Genomic DNA, 22,242 nt, shown 5'->3' on the forward strand with positions numbered 1-22,242 from the left:
TCCCCTTCACAAAACATGACTTAGTACTTGGTGGCAAATCCCTTGTTGGCAATCACAGAGGTCAGACGTTTCCTGGAGTTGGCCCCCATGTTCGCACACATCTCAGGATGGATTTTGGCCCACTCCTCTTGGCAGATCCTCTCCAAGTCATTAAGGTTTGGTGACTGACGTTTGGCAACTCAAACAAGCTCCCTACAAAGCTTTTCAATCGGATTAAGTTCTGGAGACTGGCTAGGCCACTCCAGGACCTTAATGTGCTTCTTCTTGAGCCGCTCCTTTGTTGCCTTGGCCGTGTGTTTTGAGTCATTGTCATGCTGGAACACCCATCCACCACCCATTTTCAATGCCCTGGCTGAGGGAAGAAGGTTCTCACCCAAGATTTGAGGGTACATTGCCCCGTCCATCGTCCCTTTGATGCAGTGAAGTTGTCCTGTCCCCTTAGCAGAAAAACACCCCCAAAGCAGAATGTTTCCACCACCATGTTTCACAGTTGGGATGGTGTTCTTGAGGTCATAGGCAGCATTCCTCCTCCTCCAAACACGGTGAGTTGAGTTGATGCCAAAGAGCTGGATTTTAGTCTCATCTGACCACAACACTTTCCACCAGTCCTCCTCTGCATCATTCAGATGTTCAGTGGCAGACTTCAGACGGGCTGGACATGTGCTTTCTTGAGCAGAGGGACCTTGCGGGCACTGCAGGATTTCAGTCCTTGTCGGCGTAGTGTGTTACCAATTGTTTTCTTGGTGACTGTGGTCCCAGCTGCCTGGAGATCATTGACAAGATCCTCACGTGTAGTTCTGGGATGATTCCTCACTGTTCTCATGATCATTGACACTCCACGAGGTGAGATCTTGCATGGTGCACCAGACCTAGGGAGACTGACACTTGTTTTGTGTTTCTCCCATTTGTGAATGATTGCACCAACTGTTGTCACCTTCTCACCAAGCTGCTTGGCCATAGTTTGGTAGCCCAGTCCAGCCTTGTGTAGGTCTACAATCTTGTCCCTGACATCCTTGGACAGCTCTTTGGTCTTTGCCATGGTGGAGAGTTTGGAATCTGATGGTTTGATGGCTCCTGTGGACAGGTGTCTTTTATACAGGTAACAGAATGAGATTAGCAGCACTCCCTTTAAGAGACTGCTTCTAATCTCAGCTTTTTACCTGTATGAAAGACACCTGGGAGCCAGAAATCCTGCTGAATGATAGGGGATCAAATCCTTCTTTCCCTCATGAACATGCAGATCAGTCATCATTTGTTAGACGCATTTCTGCTGAATTTGTTGTTGTATTCTGTCTCTCAGTGTTACACCAAACATTCCATTGTTAGACCGATCATTTGTTTGTGAGGGGCGAACATTCATCATCAGCAGGGGAGCAAATACACATTTCCTTCACTGTATATCCTTGCATAGACGTTGGAAAAGCGTCTAGTTCTTGACTGTCATGAATTCCCTAAAAAAACTATTTTTTACCCACTGAAAAAATGTTTTAAAAGGAATATATTGTTTAAAGTGAAGTCCAGATATTTGGGAAAGAAAATTTCAATGTGAACGTTTGTGCAGTGATTGTTCGTTGTGTTAGACGTGTTTCTAGGACGTCTGCTTTCTTAGACGGATTCCTGGATTGGACTGGTTAGTAAATTCACTTTCACGTCTATTTGTTAGACTCTTTCTTTAATAAATGTCTTTGCCGCCTAAAAGTAGACGGATTCCAAAGAAAAGTAGACGTTAGCCCACGGAAATGCGCCTAGAGGCTGTTTATGTACATTAGTAAATCAGGGCCTTAGTGACACATATTCTTCTAGCATCAGTACTTACCATTACTAGACACTGGAAAAAAGACTCCGCCCCTTCTCTAAAAGACGTCATTGAGCGAGTCCAGACCCACTTCATCTATGAGAAATCGTTAGCAGACCTAAATATGACCAAATCTGACAAAGCTTGGACTCCCCGGTCCGACTGGTTCAGAACCGGAACCTCAGATATTATGTTTAACCTTTTCTTGGATACTCTAAAATGATTATTTCCTGGAACTAGAAGGATTGTTAGGAATTATTCAATATTTCCTTTTTTCTCTTTGTTAAACTTTAACGCAGCACCTAGACTGTGATATTTTGTCGCTTTTCACTGTCCGATTTTTGTTATGTTGTTGTAACTATATTCGTAAAACCAAATAAAAATGTATTATGGAAACAAAAAATACTGCAAATCTAAATGAGCCCCAATTCTTTTTGACATTTTTTTCAATTGTTTTAAATGTTAGAATTTTACAATTTTTTCACAATATATTTTATGGGGGCATTTGTGAACCATTAGGAGTCTAAACAGACTCCCGATATCTCACTTCTGAGATGGAGAAAGAGATTGAGAACATTCCTTAATTTGATTCTCTGTATCCTCAGCTGTACTGCAGAATGAACAGGGGCCAGCTACAGACTCCTGTTCAATCATAGGCTGAAACCAGGGAAATAATGTGTACTATGCTCAGTTATGGATGGACACAGCCAGTGCGCTCATGCTGAAAAGGAAGAGGCCTGTAAATGAAATATTTAATGACCCCTTCCCCCACTCTCCATCCTGAAACATCCCCATGTGCTTGTAGCAGCCAGTGGTAGGGGCAGGAGGGATGGGAGGGAAAGCCAGGCAGCGTTTGGGAGGAGGCAGATGGGGGTAGAGGGGGCTGGAAAACAGGATAAATCAGATGGTGGACAGGAACATGCAATCAGTGTGCTGGGGATGAGGGGGTACAAGTACAAGAACCAATCCCCGGTCCATATCTCCCCGCAGCCACTAAAAGCCGGCAGTAGGAAGAAGAGGGGGAGCTTTCAGCGGATGCAGGGAGAGATGGACAGGAGATCAGTTCTTATAATTGGCCCCCTTCCCCCACCTTACTGATTGCATGGAGGAAAGGAGGAAATAAAGGCAGATATGAAGGGGAATCTGTGTACGGGGAACACCTAACAATCACCACCATTTTATTCTCCAGGGCCTCTGATGTCACAGAATAGATGTTTGGGGGTTTATCTCATCTTCAGGACCAAAATCTGCATTTTCCCATGTGTGCAAAATCATGCAGAAACAGTTCTGGCAGTGAGAGGGTTAATGTGGGCTAGATGGGATCACTCTGCTGGGATGACATTAGAGCTCCCCCTAGCTGCAGCCTGGTAATAACCAGGGGCGGACTGACCATTTGGAAACTCGGGCACCTCCCGAGGGCCCGGGGTCAGTAAGGGGCCTCATGAGATGCCCCTGGTACATTTTTCATAGGCTTTTTTGAGTTTGGGCAAGGACACAGGGGCCCCATGATCCCCTATTGCCCAGGGGCCCCATGAGTTGTCAGTCCCCCCCTTGTAATAACATTGCTGGGAGGTCTATTAATTTCTCTGCTCCATACTTCCCGTCTTTATATAAACGTCTCCTGACATTTGGGGGTCTATTCATAGAATGTGTAGAACCATTCACCTGGTGAAAGTGCATGTCCATTCCTCCTGTGTGAATGGGGGGAAATGGATGTTATTAGATCTGCTGCTTGAATGTTTTCCATGATTTAATATGGAAAATACCACATGTGCCACTAGATGGCGCTAATTGCTATTATACTTAGTGCCATCTAAAGGCCAAGTGTGGTATTTTCCATGTTACATCAATGGTTGACTTGTGTGCTGCATAGTCTACAGTACTCATGAGTGTCGGAATGTGATCTCAGGGATGAGGATGAAGCCATGTCTGACCAAGGAAGATAAGGGGGCTATTTATATAAAATGACATTATGGCCACTAGATGGAGGCAATGTTCATAGAAAATAAATACAGCCAGAATGTTGGTCACTTTTGTTCCTCGATTTATTTTTTTTAGACCCCTACATGGTTACAAAATCTTCCGCCACAAAATGTACTCAGCCAATCACAGGGAAGGACTCCATTTTTATTCTTCTCCTACCATCAATGGCTGACCTGGTCCCACACTTCATCCATGTCTTTGGTGACCTCTGATCTCCTGGGATGTCCAGCAACATTCATCTAGAAGACATTTCCGGCACTCAAGGCACTAATACACCTCCAGGGTTGTGTGGGACCCCTGATGTACAGAAAGACAGGACTTCAGTGAGGAACATTTCCCTCACTCAGGACAGGAAGGTGGCTTCTCCCCGTGTGAGATCTCTGATGTTTGTAAAGATGGGACTTGTCTGAAAAACATTTGAGATCTCTATGAGATCCCATGTGAGATCTCTGATGTCTGTAAAAACTGGACTTGTCTGAAAAACATTTCCCGCACTCAGGACAGGAATACAGTATTTATACGTGAGACCTTTGATGTTTGACAAGTACCGTTTTTCGTACAAAACATTTCCCACACTTGGAACAGGAATATGGCTTTTGCCCTGTGTGATACATTAGATGTGTGACAAGTTCCAATTTTCGTACAAAACCTTTCCCACACCTAGGACAGGAATATGGCATTTCACCTGTGTGTAGTCTCTGATGATTTTTAAGGCTGGACTTATCTGAAAAACATTTCCCGCACTCAGGACAGGAAAATGGCTTCTCCCCTGTGTGGGATCTCTGATGTATGTTAAGATTGGACTTCTGTGAAAAACATTTCCCACACTCAGGACAGGAATACGGCTTCTCCCCCGTGTGCGATCTTTTATGCACCTTAAGTTTGGAGTGAACACGAAAACACTTCCCGCACTCAGAACAGACATATGGCTTCTCCCCCATGTGACTCCTCTGATGTGTAACAAGTTCTGATTTTTGTTCAAAACATTTCCCGCACTCAGGACAGGAATACAGCTTCTTGCCAGCGTGAGATCTCTGATGTGTGGAAAGATGGGAGATCTTTAAAAAACATTTTCCACACTCAGGGCAGGTATATGGCTTATTGATCTTGTGAGATCTCTGATGTTTGTAAAGATTAGACTTTTGTGAAAAACATTTCCCACACTCAGGACAGGAATGTGGTTTCTCACCTCTGTGAAACTACTGATGTATTTGAAGATAGGACCTACGTGAAAAACGTTTCCCACACTCAGGACAAGAATATGGCTTTTCTCCCGTGTGAGATCCCTGATGTCTGCAAAGATGGGACTTCTGTGAAAAACATTTCCCACACTCAGGACAGGAATACGGCTTCTCTCCTGTGTGAATTCTGTTATGCACTTTGAGATCATATTTAAAACGGAAACATTTCCCACACTCGGTACAGGAGAAGCTCTTCCCTGTTGGAAGGCCGGCCCGGTCCCGCACAGTCTGAGGTTCCTCAGGATACGAGGAATCCGATGGTCCATCTACACTGGGTGGTGCCGGATGGACATTGGAGGGAGCCGGGTTTTCTCCTGGACTATACTGTGTGATGTCCTCATCTTCTACTTTCCAGTCTGGAGACAAAGTGAGACAATCCTCGGAGGTTTTCCTCATCTCCCGGCCATGGACTAAAATACAAAGACAAAGAGGATTACTAGACAGGAGCTGATTGGTTCCCCCAAACCAGGACTCCGCCCACATCAGGCAGCTTGGTATCTGAGGAGCTTACAATTCCACCCTCAAGGGAACTAGGAAATGGCTCCTCTGATCTCCTACCAGGTCATTTCTTTATTCATGGACCTTAGTCAGAGAGTGAGGGAACAACCAGAACTGTCTTTTATAGGAGGGACAGTGATGAGGGGATTATAGGACGAGGGTCCCCACCCCCTCTATCACTCATCGCCATCTTCCCAACACAAGAAGTACTGCACTTCCTTATTTACTCCATGATTTAGTCATGAAGAACAGCGGGGCTGAGCCCCACCAGAGGTCAGAGAGTGATGATGGGGGGAGAACAACCAAGATGAAGACTGGACTAATCCTGAAGACCACCATCATTGGGGTATTGACTCCTCCCTCAGGAGGAGCAGGAGGTCATGGGAGAAGCGGAGAGGATGGTTTGGGTGATATTTGGAGACAAGATTGGTGATGTAACTTGGGGCAGAGTTATAAATGGCTTTATATGTTATTGTTAATATTTTGACTTTTATTCAATGAGCAATGGGAATCCACTGGAGGGATTGGCAGAGAGGGGTGGAGGACACTGAATGGAGGCCAGTGGACGGATTGGCAGAGAGGGGTGGAGGACACTGAATGGAAGCCAGTGGAGGGATTGGCAGAGAGGGGTGGAGGACACTGAATGGAGGCCAGTGGAGGGATTGGCAGAGAGGGGTGGAGGACACTGAATGGAGACCAGTGGAGGGATTGGCAGAGAGGGATGGCTGATACAGAATGGTTAGTAAGGTGGATGAGTCTGGCAGCAGCATTCAGGATAGACTGGAGGGGGGATAGCCTGCGATTAGGTAGGCCAATGAGGAGGGAGTTACAATAGTCAAGGTGAGAGATATTAAGAGAGTAGTTCAGGATCAGGATGTACCAATATTGGTGTAGAAATGCAAAAATAAACTTTAGCTTACTAAAAGCAGTGTGTGCCTCCGGTGACCATACAAAAGGCACTCCTTTCTTTGTCAGCTCTGTAATTGGTGCGATTACCTTAAAGATGTTTCTTATGAATTTCCAGGTACAGGACAATCCACCACTGCCTTGATCTTCTCGGGATCCATGCTCACTCCTTCTGAAGAGATAATAAATCCCAAGACCTGGATCTGGGTTTGTTCAAACTCACATTTCTCCAGTTTGAAGTCGGTTCTTCCTTAATCTTTTGAATACAGTGCAGACACACTTGAGATGTTCCTCCAAGTTATCGGAAAGGATGAGAATATCATCAGATATACAATAACAAACTGGTCCAACAGATGTCAAACACATCATTGATGAAGTGCTGAAAAGTCGCGGGAGCGTTGCATAGGCCAAAAGGAATAACTAGGGACTGGAAGTGCCCATATCTGGTTGTAAAGGTGGCTTTCCATTTGTCTCCTTGATGAATGTATACAAGGTTATATGCCCCCGTAAGTCAGGTTTTGTAAAGACTTTGGCAGAGCGGAGTCTTTCCAGAATTTCAATGATTAATGGGAGTAAAGGTTTTAATAGTGATTTATTCTAGTCCCTGAAATCGATGGACGCAAAGTGCAATCCTTTTTCTCAACAAAGAACAGGGCTGCCCCTGCAGGAGATGTTGAGGGTCTGATAAAGCCCTTCTCAAATTCTCATCAAGCCACTCCCTGAGCACCTTTAATTCAGGTTCTGACAGATTGAAAAGGCGGCTGAATGGTATTTCTGACCCTGGAAGCAGTTCAATGGGACAATCGTATGGGCGATGAGGAGGTAATTGATCGTCATTCTTTTTATCATGGATATCTCAGAACTCATAGTATTGTGGAGGCAGGTTGTCATATGACTGGGTAGTTACCACATCAACTTGTGATTCCCTGATTGGTAGAAAACTTGTACAACATGGTTCCCTACAATGCTCCTTGCAATGAGGGGACATAAAATGTATAGTCCATTCTCCCCAACTGATGGTGGGGTTATGGGTAGAAAATCAAGGAATGCCCAAGATGACAGGAAATTTAGGCGATGTAATCAGCTGAGAGCTGATGGTCTCATAATGGTCAGCCACAAATTAGAGTACCAGGGGAACCGTTTCATGGAAAACACCGGTCCTAAAGGTGAACCATCAACCGTCTCCATATCAATGGGGCAGAATTGTTTCTTGGGAGATTATTGTTGTTGTGGGCAAATTCTATGTCCATAAAGTTCCGCCCGACCCCAGAGTCCAGCATAGCAGAACAAGGAATTTCATGGCCCTCGGTGATAAGAATGATAGGGACAACAAAATGAGACTGCATAGAATCAACTTTTATGTCTTCATAAATCAATGGGGAGATAGACTGGTAATGGAGTATATTTGTTCAGGCACTATACTTGGGGATTTCAACATCCCTGTCAACATTGACAACCCGGCCACATCCCAACTCCTCCACTTAACCTCCTCCTTTGCACTTGCACAGTGTATACAATCCACCACCCACTCCGACAGAAGTATCCTGGACCTTGTCTTCTCCAACCGCTGCGCTCCCCACAACCTCAAACACTCCCTTCCCTCTCTGACCACAACCTTATCACCTTCTCTATCTCCTCGTCCTCTAACCCCTACCCCTCCAAATGTCACACTACCACCAGCCGTAACCTCCGCAACCTGAACCCTGCCCCCCTCTACTCTGCAGCTGATCAACTCCATGACAGCATCCTCCCCCTGTCCTGCCTTTTCCTGGCTATGACCGCCTATAACAACGCGCTGTCAACAGCCCTTGACTCACTAGCACCTTTAACCACACGAAACATCAGACCCCGACCGCTCCAGCCCTGGCAGACTGACCACACCAAAACTCTCAAGCGACTATGGCGCAAAACCAGATCCAACAAGCCTTCACCCGTTTTAAATCTGCCTTCCACACCTACACCTCCTCCCTCCATGCAGCCAAGCAAGCCTACTTCCAGACCCTCATCAAGACCCTCTCCTCCAATCCTCGCTGACTCTTCTCCACCTTCAACTCTCTACTCTCTCCGCCCCCACCGCCACCCAGCACCTCACTCACCGCCCTTGAGATTGCCAATCACTTAAAAAACAAGATTGACACAATTCGCAAGGACATCGCCACAGCTCACACTCCCCCCAAACCCGTCCCCTCTCACACAGCTACCCCCTCATCACCCCTCTCCCACGGCCCCACCACTGCTCTGACCTCCACCCCACCCAACATTCCTCACACGGAAGCCCCCTCAACACTCCACACCTTCGACCTTACTACCATCGAGCAAGTCTCCAAGGTCTTCTCTGATGCCCGCCTCACCACCTGCCCCCTCGACCCTATCCCCTCACAACTCCTACGACCTCCCTCCCCCTCCATCCTACGCTCCCTCACCCACATCTTTAATCTCTCCCTCTCTTCCGGCACTTTCCCCTCCCCTCTGAAACATGCACACATCACCCCCATACTTAAAAAACCCTCCCTGGACCCCAATGACCTGAACAACCTTAGACCCATCTCCCTGCTCCTATTTACATCTAAACTCCTCGAGCGCCTAGTCTACACCCGCCTATGCTCTCACCTCAACGACAACAACCTCCTCGATCCCCTACAGTCCGGCTTCCATCCCCTACACTCCACCGAAACCGCCTTATTCAAACTCTCCAACGACCTGCTAACCGCCAAAGCTAATGGCCACTATTCAGTGCTCCTACTCCTTGACCTCTCTGCGGCCTTCCACACAGTCGACCACCCCCTCCTTCTCAAAAAACGACACTCCCTCAGCCTCAGAGATTCTGCTCTCTCCTGGCTCTCATCCTACCTGTCACAACGCTCTTTCAGCGTTACCTATAATGCTACCACCTCCCCCTCACTCCCCCTCTCTGTTGGGATCCCTCAAGGCTCCGTCCTCGGGCCCCTTCTCTTCTCCATCTACACCTCCTCCCTTGGCCAACTCATACACTCTCACGGCTTCAACTACCACCTCTATGCCGATGACACACAAATCTATCTCTCTACCCCCCACCTCACCCCCTCGGTCTCCGCCCCCCCACCTCACCCCCTCGGTCTCCGCCCGAATCACACACCTACTGAGCAACATATCAGACTGGATGTCGCTCCACTTCCTTAAACTGAACCTCTCCAAAACCGAGTTTCTTGTCTTCCCCCCAGCCCGGACCCCATCCCCCATTGACTTCTCCATCACATCCAACAATGCCACCATCAAACCCACCCCGCAGGCCAGAGAACTTGGTGTCATTCTGGACTCCAACCTATCCTTCCAGCCCCAAGTCCACTCTTTAACAAACTCATGCAGACTCCACCTCCGCAACATCGCCAAAATCCGCACGTTCCTAACCCCAGAAACCACTAAACAGCTCATCCACTCCCTCATCATATCACGACTCGACTACTGCAACTCCCTCCTCACTGGCCTGCCTCGCCGCTGGCTATCCCCGCTTCAGTCCATCCTGAATACGGCTGCCAGACTCATTCACCTTTCCAACCGCTCTATCTCCGCCACCCCCCTCTGCCAATCCCTCCACTGGCCTCCACTCAGTGTCCTCCACCCCCCTCTGCCAATCCCTCCACTGGCTTCCGATTGTGCAACAGATCAAATTCAAAATCCTAACACTGACGTACAAAGCTGTCCACCATACTGCCCCGAACTACATCACTGACCTAATATCCAAGTACCACCCAACACGCACACTCCGCTCCTCACAAGACCTCCTCTCTAGTTCCCTGGTCTCCTCCTCCCATGCCCGCCTCCAGGACTTCTCCAGGGTGTCACCCATCCTCTGGAACTCCCTGCCCCAACCCATCAGATTATCACCTACTCTCCTCTCCTTTAGGTGCACCCTGAAAACCCACCTTTTCAGGGAAGCCAACCCCACCCCCTGCTAACTTGCCAACCTCCTCCACTCTTCCTACCACTCCATCCCCCACAGCTATCTCCTCCTGTGCCACCATCCCCTCCCTCCTAGATTGTAAGCTCCCAGGATCAGGGCCCTAGATCCCCTCATGTTTTGCATTGTATTGGTATTGTTCTGTCACATGTTCTGTCCCCCTTTGTAATGTACAGCACTGAGCCAACTATTGGCGCTTTATAAATACTGTATAATAATAATATACTATCAATCGCAATTGTTCTTTTAACTTTGCTGTGACCATTAACTGCGTAATGTCCAGAGTCCCCACAATACAGACATAAGTTCTCCAAACGTCGTCTCTTTCTTTTGAGTAGAAATGGATTACTTAATAGCATCTACCTGCATAGGTTGGATGTGTTAGAATCTGGGGAAACTTTTAGATCCTTCTGAATGAACTGATCAGTAGGAAAACGTATGTCACCATTACTTCCAAACATTCCCAGACTCTCCTTCCTCCTTTCTGTAAGTCTCTGATCAATTCAGATGCATAATTGGATGAAAGCTTCAAGATCATTAGGAGTCTCTACTCTGGTGAGCTCATCATTTACCTGTTCAGAGAGCCCTTGGCGGAACTGATTCTTTTGTGCTGCTGGGTTCCAGGTGGTATCTGAGATCCATCATCAGAATTCAGCTGTGTACTCAGAAACAGAGCGCCTACCCTGCAGTAAACTATGCAGCTTTGCTTCAGCAGTAGTACAGTGATTGGGATCCTCAAAGTCCTGGTTCAATGCAGTCTTGTCCTATATGGGGAGAGGACCAAGCTAGGGCTTCCTCAGTCAGGAGGTTTACAACAAACAATACTTTCTATTTCTCAGAATTAAATGCAGCAGGTTGCATCTGGAAAAAAATGTGGCATTGGTTAAGGAAACCTCTGTAATGGTGTCGGTCTCCATTGAACTTGACTGACAGAGGCATGCCTGTGTTAGCAACATCGCGGGAACATAAGTCCAGCAATCTTCTTTGCAGAGCATGGATTTCCTCCTGTTGCCCCTTTAACACACTTTCCAGAACATTTTTCTTGGTAGGTAACACCGAACTCTTGCACTTCTGAAAGTTGGTGCCTGAAAGGAGCCACGGTATTTGCTATAGCGGCCTCCATGTTTGGGTCAGATTTTCCTGTGCCGGTCAGAGGTCAGGCTCAGAGACCAGTAGTTATAGCAGAAGACCAACCAACAGGATAGGTATACAGGCAGGTCACCCTGACAGATGACACGAGCTCACCTGAGGTGCGGGGTCTAAGCACTAACCAGTATCACCAGAGCTCCAGATGGTGGGTATGGGTTTTGCTGCGTTAGTACCAGGTCACAGTAGTAGTAGTCAATAAACAAGCCAAGGGTCAGTAACAAGTGGCTGCAGGTTGGGATGAAGTAGAATCATAGCCCAGAAACAAGACAAAGGTCAATAGCAAAGCTACAGAAGGTAGCAGGAGAGACAAGGGCAAGATATTGGATGGAGAAGGCACAAAAATCTGCCAAACAGGAAGTGCAGAGACATGGCTTAAATCAGGAAGTTCATGGGAGGAGCAAAGAGTTCAAGGCTCAGCAGAAAACACAGCAATGGATAAGCAGAGTGCCATCCATTATATCAGGTAACTCAGTGAGAAGAGTTTCTGCCAGACACAGTAGAGGTCCTGGGTTCACGTCCAGGATCTGACAGGTGTCTAGGTTTAGCAGAGTCAATGAATTAATATGTAGCTGAACCCCAGAACCTCCATAAATCCAGTCTAGATACATAAATTGTGTCTGCAGCACAGAGAAGGAAGATTATCCGAGAGAAATCCAGGAATACAGGACGGGGAACACAGCTCAGGAAAGTGACCAGGGGATTACAGGCTGATATCACCCAGTCCCCGCCCTACTCTGGACCAATCAGTGAGCAGTATGGGTGGAGGAATGGATTTAGTGTTCATGACCCACCTGTGCTGATCTCTGTAGGAGTGTCCTCCTCTATAAATGTCCCCGTTATTCCATCCTCCTCCATAGACTGCTGATCATCCCTCACATACGCCTCTTCTTCTTTTATATTCATCAGATCTTCACACTAAACCAAGAGAATGAGAAAAAAATTTAATCTGTAAAATATAAGATCACATAAAAAATCCATATACTGTATTATCCCAGGTCCATGCTCTCCACCCCACCAACCTTGTAATAGTGAGGGATGGTGTGACCTTCCTGTGTGGAATCCCGGGAATACAGAGGACGGGGACATCTCTCTGGTGGGTTCCTGGTATTAGGTGGCTCCATCATATCCTTGTGTCCTTCTGAAAACTCCTCCATCACTCCATACTCCTCATCCTCCTCTTTATACTCTTCTTTAACATCAATATTATCATCCCCGAGGATTCCACTCTGAAAGATATAATAAAACATTCATTGTAACAAACATGCTGTGTATAAATCACAACTACCAATAATTTTGGTTAATCTATATGTCCTATGACATCACACTGACCTCACAGCTCCTCCTCCTAATGTCCCTTCATCCAGAGTCAGAGAATCCTATGACAGATAGACTCTGGATGGAGGGACATTTGGATGGGGAGATTTGAGGGGTCCTCTATATGAGGCTCCCATGCAAACCAAATGCTTGTTCCTGGGTGCATCCTACCTCTCCTAAACTGAAGAGTGAACTTTGACCTTTACCATCCAGAAATCTATGCGGAATCTGTGGAAGTAAGCTGTCATGTGATCAGGTGACATGCGGAGGAACGGAGTGTAAATAGCAGACAATTGTCTCCAGAGCCCCTAATGGTGGGGATGGATTTGGCGGTGTGCTGGTGCCAAGTTTCCTCCCCCCAGGGTCACTGCAGGTGTGGAGAAAAGCTGTGTAAGAGGATATGGAGGAGAGATGAGGAGGAGATCCAGGAATCAGGAGAAAGGTCAGGGCAAGCAACAGACGAGCGCATCCAAGAGACCAAGCCGGGGTCACTACACAGAAAATCAATCCAAGGAAACAACAGGCAGGACGAGGAATAGCAAGAAGGAGCTGAGAGACAAATGAGAATATTGCTCAGCCAATGGGAGATGATCTCAGCATGACTTCCATCATGAAGGAGATGAGGGGGAGGGGAGGAAGTCACTGAAGGTGACCATAGATCCATGGAAATTCAGCTGGTTCAGCAGGGATCGCTCACATTTCCATCCATGTGTGGCCACTGCCGGATAAAAGCCACTCCCCCAGCGGCTGCAGCCAATAGCTTCAGTGCTGATCTGTGTATTCTGAGAGCGGAGGAGTCCCCCCATTGTCAGAATACAAGAGTGCAGCGGGGAGGATTCCCCCATCCACCTCCAATGTGTGGATGGGGGAATCGCTTCAGTTTTATGGTCATCCCGCTGGCTGAACGATAAAACTGAACCATGTAGGCCAGCTTTGGGAGCAAATATATTATCATCAACTCCTCCCCCTGAAGGGGTTCATCTACGTATTACCTCCTCCGCCGATAGATCCAAGAATGACTTCTCTTTACTTCCTCATTCATGGAACTTCCTGTATGTACCTGACATCACTTCCTGCCTGTACCTGACATCACTTCCTGCCTGTACCTGACATCACTTCCTGCCTGTACCTGACATCACTTCCTGTCTTCCATAGAGACTTCCTGTCTGGGTAGAAGTGAGATCCCCACCTTGTGGAGCTCAGAGGAACTGCAGCCCCGAGAAGCGTCTGGTAGTGTGACCCCGGCCTTGTGCTGGGTGTGTATGGACTGTAGATCCTTATAGAGGGGTCACCTCCACTCCCACCAAGGGGGACAGAAATATATGACTCCTCGGGGGAGGGGTTTTGGCCCCTTTGATTTTGCAGTAACATTGATGGCAGATTTAGTCCTGTAGAACATCTGGTATATGGATACAAAGCCCCCCAGCTGGGAGTAAAGGGTGGAAATGGCTGGTGACCCCCAGATTTGGGCAATGATGTCATCACTATAAATGGATAAAACCCGCGCTATGTGTAACAACTCCAAACCTACAAAAACCTTCTAGCGGACTGCTGCTGTAACAAAGGGAAGGATTCCCTGTCATCTAGAAGAGCATTATGTGTCACAGCGCTGTCCTATTGTGTGTGCACAGAAATCATCACAAATACACTACAAATATGTGGAGACATTCAGAGATAAAGAGCTCGGGGCTCCAAATCCTATTCTCTGCACATCCACTGCTTCCACTTTACACCCACTTCATTCATCTCATCAGATTTGCTGCTATAGGAAATCATCTCAAATCCTGTGCAAATCCATGGAGACGGACAATATTGTGTGCTCAGTATAGTGTTCTCTGCAAGTCCACCGCTTCCACTTTGCATCTACTTCAATCCACTTATTTTACTCCGAAAATCCACCAATCAGTGAAAAGTTGATAAGGTGTGAAAGTGCCCCGCCCTCCAACCTGTGTTGGCTGTAGTGTAGCCCCGCCTTCTTCCACCTCTTGTACACGGGATGGTGAGGGCGCCCCCTAGTAGTGCTTCCCCCTCACCACACCAATAGGACTCCCAGCTTTTCAGCTCCCAGAGTCACAAACATCCTTCACACTCTCCTCATCTCCGATGGTAAAGGAACCGGATCCTCCTCGCTCACTCCTGCAAGTCTGCTGCGGGTTCTGTCAGTCTCCCTCCTAGACTCCGCCTCCGACCGCCATTCCAGCAGGAGCTCCGCCTCTAAATACACACTCAGGGAGGAGAGAAAGGGGAACCCGACATCATGTGACACCTTTTATTACATGGAAATACGAAAATCACCGGGACTAATGCAATCACATTTACTGCAAAATCAGAGGAGCCAAAATGTGTCCCCCGAGCAGTCAGGGTGCAGGAGATCCACTGAGACATAGAGAGGAAAATGGGAGCTAATAGGCTGCAGGAGATCTGCTGAGACATAGAGAGGGAAATGGGAGCTAATAGGCTGCAGGAGATCTGCTGAGACATAGAGAGGGAAATGGGAGCTAATAGGCTGCAGGAGATCTGCTGAGACATAGAGAGGGAAATGGGTGCTAATAGGCTGCAGGAGATCCGCTGAGACATAGAGAGGGAAATGGGCGCTAATAGGCTGCAGGAGATCTGCTGAGACATAGAAACGGAAATGGGAGCTAATAGGCTGCAAGAGATCAGCTGGGACATAGAAACGGAAATGGGAGCTAATAGGCTGCAGGAGATCCGCTGAGACATAAAAACGGAAATGGGAGCTAATAGGCTGCAGGAGATCTGCTGGGACATAGAAACTGAAATGGGAGCTAATAGGCTGCAGGAGATCTGCTGGGACATAGAAACGGAAATGGGAGCTAATAGGCTGTAGGAGATCTGCTGGGACATAGAAACGGAAATGGGAGCTAATAGGCTGCAGGAGATCTGCTGAGACATAGAGAGGGAAATGGGAGCTAATAGGCTGCGGGAGATCTGCTGGGACATAGAAACGGAAATGGGAGCTAATAGGCTGCAGGAGATCTGCTGAGACATAGAGAGGGAAATGGGAGCTAATAGGCTGCGGGAGATCTGCTGGGACATAGAGAGGGAAATGGGAGCTAATAGGCTGTAGGAGATCTGCTGGGACATAGAAACGGAAATGGGAGCTAATAGGCTGCAGGAGATCTGCTGAGACATAGAGAGGGAAATGGGAGCTAATAGGCTGTAGGAGATCTGCTGGGACATAGAAACGGAAATGGGAGCTAATAGGCTGCAGGAGATCTGCTGAGACATAGAGAGGGAAATGGGAGCTAATAGGCTGCGGGAGATCTGCTGGGACATAGAAAGAGAAATGGGTGCCAATAGGCTGCAGGGGATCTGCTGAGACGTAGAGAGGGAAATGGGTGCTAATAGGCTGCAGGAGATCCGCTGAGACATAGAAAGGGAAATGGGAGCTAATAGGCTGCAGGAGATCTGCTGAGACATAGGGAAATGGGAGCTAATAGGCTGCAGGAGATCTGCTGAGACATAGAAAGGGAAATGGGAGCTAATAGGCTGCAGGGGATCTGCTGAGACATAGAAAGGGAAATGGGTGCTAATAGGCTACGGGAGATCCGCTGAGACATAGAGAGGGAAATGGGAGCTAACAGGCTGCAGGAGATCTGCTGAGACATAGAAAGGGAAATGGGAGCTAACAGGCTGCGGGAGATCTGCTGAGACGTAGAGAGGGAAATGGGAGCTAACAGGCTGCGGGAGATCTGCTGAGACGTAGAGAGGGAAATGGGAGCTAACAGGCTGCGGGAGATCCGCTGAGACGTAGAGAGGGAAATGGGTGCTAATAGGCTGTGGGAGATCTGCTGAGACATAGAAAGGGAAATGGGAGCTAATAGGCTGCAGGAGATCTGCTGAGACATAGAGAGGGAAATGGGTGCTAATAGGCTGCAGGAGATCTGCTGAGACATAGAGAGGGAAATGGGCGCTAATAGGCTGCGGGAGATCTGCCGAGACATAGAAAGGGAAATGGGAGCTAATAGGCTGCAGGAGATCTGCTGAGACAGTGAAATGTGTATGAAATGGATGGATGTGCAGACACTCCCAGAAGATGATGTCATTATGAGTGGATTGATATATATTTTGCATTGTCCCCCCAGAAGGATCAGGTTTGGCGGGATCGCTCTCATTAGCTATACATTTGTATTTTGTGTTCTGTGTTTGTAAGACTTTTCTATATGTAATAAGAGATGTTTGTTGAACAGTTGGTTACATAAGAGTTACATTTATTTCTTCTTCCTTTATTCAGTAATGTTTCATCTCCCGTAGTATCCCTGTAAGGTACATATTATACAGGAAGGGGGATTATGGGATGGATCTCGGGGCTGCAGTTCCTCTGATCTCCACAAGGTGGGGATCTCACCTATACTCACACAGGAAGTCTCTATGGAAGACAGACAGGAAGTGATGTCAGCTACAGACAGGAAGTGATGTCAGGCCAGACAGGAAGTTCCAGATGAGAGGTGAGGCGGGAAGAAGTACAGAGGAGACGTTGGTGGAAGTGGCAGCAGAGGAGGTAATAAGATGTTATTTCCTATTTACAACAAATGTATATAAATCTGAGGCTCTTTTAGGAATGTTGGGGGCTTTAAAAAACTAAAGGCACTTTATAGCAACTTAAATGTGTAATATGTGTAACATTGCGCTGTTTATCTCCTCCTCCCCTCCCCCGCCTGTCTCCAGCACTGCACCCGGGGACTAGCAGGGAGGGGAGAGACCTTGCAGTGTAATGAGAACCGATTGGCTGCTCCTCAGGAAAGGGGAGTGTCCGGCTTATTTTTCTCCCTTTCACTCCCAGAGACGTTTTGGCATTTTTTGCACATTTAAAAAATTATTTTAGCCCTGAAGATGACACAAAACCCCCAAAATATCAATTTTCTGAAAGTAGAGACTTTAGAGAATAAAATAGTGGCAGTTCTAATTTTTATGTCACAAAATATTATCACAAAGATCTAGGAAATGCCAAATTTCAGTAAAAAATTATTATTACATGGAGTTTATATAGCACCAAAGGGTTTACTCAGCGCTGTACAATAGAGGGGGGGGGACAATACATGAAACAGAACAGCAACTACAAACGGCACACGAGGGGTTAGAGGGCCCTACTCTTAGGAGCTTACAATCTAGGAGGGAGGGGGTAGTGGTACAGGAGGAAGTGGCTGTGGGGGATGGAGTGGTAGGAGGAATGAAGGAGAGTGGCAGTTAGGTGAGGGTGGGGTAGGCTTCCATGAAGAGGTGGGATTTCAGGGAGCGCCTGAAGGAGAGGAGGGAAGGTGACAGTCTGATGGATTGGGGTAGTGAGTTCCAGAGGAAGGGGGAGGACCTGGAGAAGTCTTGCAGTCGTGCGTGGGAGGAGGAGACCAGGGAGCAGGATAGAAGGAGGTCCTGTGAGGAGCGAAGGGTACGGGTAGGGTGGTACTTGGGAATCAGGTCGGTGAGGTAGTTAGGGGCAGTGTTATGAATGGCTTTGTAGGTCAGAGTGAGTAGTTTGAATTTGATGCGTTGGGCAATCGGGAGCCAGTGGAGGGAGAGGCAGAGGGGGGTGGAGCCAGTGGAGGGATTGGCAGAGGGGGGTGGAGCCAGTGGAGGGATTGGCAGAGGGGGGTGGAGCCAGTGGAGGGAGAGGCAGAGGGGGGTGGCAGAGGTAGAGCGGCTGGTGAGGTGGATGAGTCTGGCCACTGAGTTCAGGATAGTCTGAAGCGGGAAGAGCCTGCACTGGTGTAGGCCGGTGAGGAGGGAGTTGCAGTAGTCCAGACGTGAGATAATCAGGGAGTGTACAAGTAGTTTAGTGGTGTCTGGGGTAAGGAAGGAGCGTATCTTGGTGATGTTGTGGAGGTGGAGCCTGCATGTGTTTGTAAGTGATTTGACATAAGGGAGGAAGGAGAGATTTGAGTCCAGAATGACGCCAAGGACTTTGGCTTGCGGGGCGGGAATGATGGTGGTGTTGGTGGTGGTGATGGATAGGATGGGGGGGGGGGTGTGGGCAGAGGGAAAGACGAGGAGCTCGGTTTTGGAGAGGTTAATCTTGAGGAAATGGAGCGACATCCAGTCTGAGATGTCGTTTAGGAGGTGAGTGATGCGGGCGGAGAATGTGGGGGTGAGGAGAGGGGTGGAGAGGTAAATTTGAATGTCATCAGCGTAGAGGTGATAGTTGAAGCCGTGAGAGTGTATGTGTTTGCCGCGGGAGGAGGTGTAGATGGAGAAGAGAAGGGGTCCAAGGACAGAGCCCTGGGGGACCCCAACAGAGAGGGAGGGGGAGGTGGCACCGTTGTAGGAAACGCTGAAGGAGCGTCGGGATAGGTAAGAGGAAAACCAGGAGAGAGCAGTGTCTCTGATGCCAAGGGAGAGTAGTTTATTAAGGAGGAGGGGGTGGTCAACTGTGTCGAAGGCCGCAGAGAGGTCCAGGAGAAGGAGGACAGAGTAGTTGGCTTTGGCGGTTAGCAGGTCGTTAGTGATTTTGAGGAGGGCGGTTTTGGTGGAGTGTAGGGGACGGAAGCCAGACTGTAGTGGATCAAGGAGGTTGTTGTCAGTAGACTAGGCGCTCAAGGAGCTTGGAGGTGAGTGGCAGCAGGGAGATGGGTCTGAGGTTGTTTGGGTCAGTGGGGTCCAGGGAGGGCTTTTTGAGTATGGGGGTGATGTGCGCATGCTTTAGGGGGGAGGGGAATGTGCCAGTAGAGAGGGAGAGATTGAAGATGTGGGTAAGGGAGCGGATGAGGGAAGAGGGGGGTGACCGGAGGAGTTGAGAGGGGATAGGGTCCAGGGGGCAGGTAGTGAGGTGGGCTTCTGAGAAGACCCTGGTGACTTCCTCAGTGGTAGCAGGGCTGTAGGAGTGCAGTGCTGGGGGGGTTACGGTAAGCGGGGCCTTGGGTGTGGTGGGGGGCAGTGTGGTTGCGAGGTCAGGGGAGGGGAGAGAAGAGGGGGTGATGGGGGGGAGGCTAGGTGGGGAGGTAGGTTGCGAGTTGACTATGTCCTTACGGATTGCGTCAATCTTGTTGTGGAAATGAGTGGCAATCTCGTTGGCGGTGAGTGAGGTACTGAGTGGAGGAGGGGGGGAGAAAGTAGGGAGTTGAAGGTGGAGAAGAGTCAGCGAGGACAGGAGGAGAGAGTGTTGATCAGGTTTACGAAGTAGGCCTCCTTGGCGGCGTGGAGGGAGGAGGTGTAAGTGAGGAAGGCAGATTTGTAGAGGGAGAATGCATGAGGGGACCTGGTTTTGCGCCATAGTCTCTCCAGCACACGACTGCGACATTTGAGGCGTTTAGTGCTGTCGTTCTGCCAGGGTTGGAGCGGTCTGGGTTTGATGTTGCGTGTGGTTAGGGGTGCCAGAGAGTCTAGGGCAGCTGACAGTGAGTCGTTGTATGTGGTGGTGGCTAGGTCAGTACATGACAGTGGAAAGATGCTGCCGTGTAGGTGGTCGGCAGCCAAGTGGAGGGGGGCCGGGTTCAGGTTGCGGCTGGTGATGGTTTGCCGCTTTTGGGGGGGAGTTGGGGGAAGGGGAGACGGAGAACATGAGGAGGTGGTAGTCGGAGAGAGGGAAGGGGGTGTTAGGGAACTGGTTGAGGGTACAGAGGTGGGAGAAGATGAGGACCAGGGTCTTCCCATCGATGTGGGTGGAGGATTGAGTGTATTGTGTGAGTGCGAAGGAGGATACACTTAAGTTAATTTCAGGGCACAAAAAAGCAATAAATGACCCATTTATTTGTAAAAATATAAAAGCCGAGGTTGCAGCGAGTAAATAGATATCCAACATGTCAAACCTTAAGTTGACATGTTGGATACCTTTTGCCATGCATATATGTGGGGGTGGGGGGGTCTTAAAATTTTTCAAGGGGAGGAGTTATGTACTTGGGTGTAACTTTAATTCTTTACAATTAAAGAAAAACATTTTACTTAAGAGGACAAAGTCCTCTATGTGATGACTTTTGATGAGAGGTTCTCTTTATTGAGACATCCAGGGTCTAAAAGACCCCCAATGTTTCCCCTGTACTCCATTGGATGTAATGTAGTGCACATCGCACCGCATTACATTCTTTGCCATCCTCGGTGGTCGGGAAATCTGTCATAACATCACTTCTGGGTCAGGACAAGAAGGGAGTGAACATCTCCTCCGTCCCCTCTACCCTCCGGGACCCACTGAACCGGGTCCACAAATGGGCAAGCAGAGTCAGGGAAGCATAGTAGGTACAGGGGAGGTTCACACACACGGGGTGGCAGAGGCTGGCACCTGAAAGGAGAGCCCTGCAGCTTGCCCACAGCAGGGGTAAAGATTAAAAACAATACTTGCCAGGTGGGGCTACAATACCTCTGGTGGGGCTCAGCCTCGCTGTTCTTCATGACTAAATCATGGACTAAATAAGGAAGTGCAGTACTTCTTGTGTTGGGAAGATGGCGATGAGTGATAGAGGGGGTGGGGACCCTCATCCTATAATTCCCTCATCACTGTCCCTCCTATAAAAGACAGTTCTGGTTGTTTCCTCACTCTCTGACCTCTGGTGGGGCTCAGCCCCGCTGTTCTTCATGACTAAATCATGGACTAAATAAGGAAGTGCAGTACTTCTTGTGTTGGGAAGATGGTGATGAGTGATAGAGGGGGTGGGGACCCTCGTCCTATAATCCCCTCATCACTGTCCCTCCTATAAAAGACAGTTCTGGTTGTTTCCTCACTCTCTGACCTCAGTACTTCTTGTGTTGGGAAGATGGCAATGAGTGATAGAGGGGGTGGCAGCTCCCTCAGGCCTCTGCAAAGCCTTCTCTGCCCTCCGGCACAGTGAGTACCTGCTCTCCTATTCCCCACTCTGACAGCCATGCAGAGGTTCCTGAACCCCCAGAACCATCGCTGAAAGAAATATTAACAGCAGTCCACACTCATGGCACATCGCTCACACAGCTTACTGTGGAATATAAACGCATGAAAGAGGACATTTTATTTATCCGCCATGATATGCACAAGATGACAGAGAGGGCGACCACCATTGAAGGCAGGGTGAGCACATTGGAGGATGAACTCCCTCCATTGTAACAACATGTACATTCTAACACCATGAGAACATCTGAGCACCTGGCCAGATCAGAGGACATGGAGAATCACCTACGTAGGAGCAACCTTCACCTGGTAGGCTTGCCTGAGAAAGCTGAGGGAAAGAATCCTGTGGGATTTATTGAGACTTGGTTACTGAATACATTCGGCAAAGATGACCTAACACCTTTTTTCTCAGTGGAAAGAGCCTATAGGGTCCCACTCCGTCCTCCTCCATCGGGGGCCCCTGACAGACCTTGTCTACTGAAACATTTACATTACAAGGATAGAGATGTCATCCTCCATCTTGCTAGACAACCACCTGCCATGGAAATACAAGGTGCAAAAATATCTATATTTCCAGATTTCTCAGCTGAAATCCAGCGTAAGTGAGCCAGAT

At 48.4% G+C, this 22,242-nt stretch overlaps 1 protein-coding gene and 1 pseudogene across 1 annotated transcript; both read right to left on the reverse strand.

Moving 5' to 3' along the window:
* Window positions 1-3,822: 3,822 nt before the first annotated feature.
* Window positions 3,823-22,242, reverse strand: part of LOC149468162 (uncharacterized) — a 174,628-nt pseudogene continuing 156,208 nt past the window's right edge.
* LOC149468163 (uncharacterized) lies at window positions 11,758-12,788 on the reverse strand. Its single transcript, XM_089670656.1, has 3 exons — window positions 12,529-12,788; window positions 12,301-12,424; window positions 11,758-11,852 (listed from the first exon to the last, which is right to left on the reverse strand). Exons 1-3 carry the CDS (start codon window positions 12,754-12,756, stop codon window positions 11,758-11,760), a joined length of 447 nt encoding a protein of 148 aa, XP_089526782.1. The 5' UTR covers window positions 12,757-12,788.

The sequence above is a fragment of the Staurois parvus genome, unplaced genomic scaffold (assembly GCF_062004578.1).
Source record: "Staurois parvus isolate SC_StPar_1 unplaced genomic scaffold, SC_StPar_1.0 ptg000092l, whole genome shotgun sequence".
NCBI lineage: Eukaryota > Metazoa > Chordata > Amphibia > Anura > Ranidae > Staurois > Staurois parvus.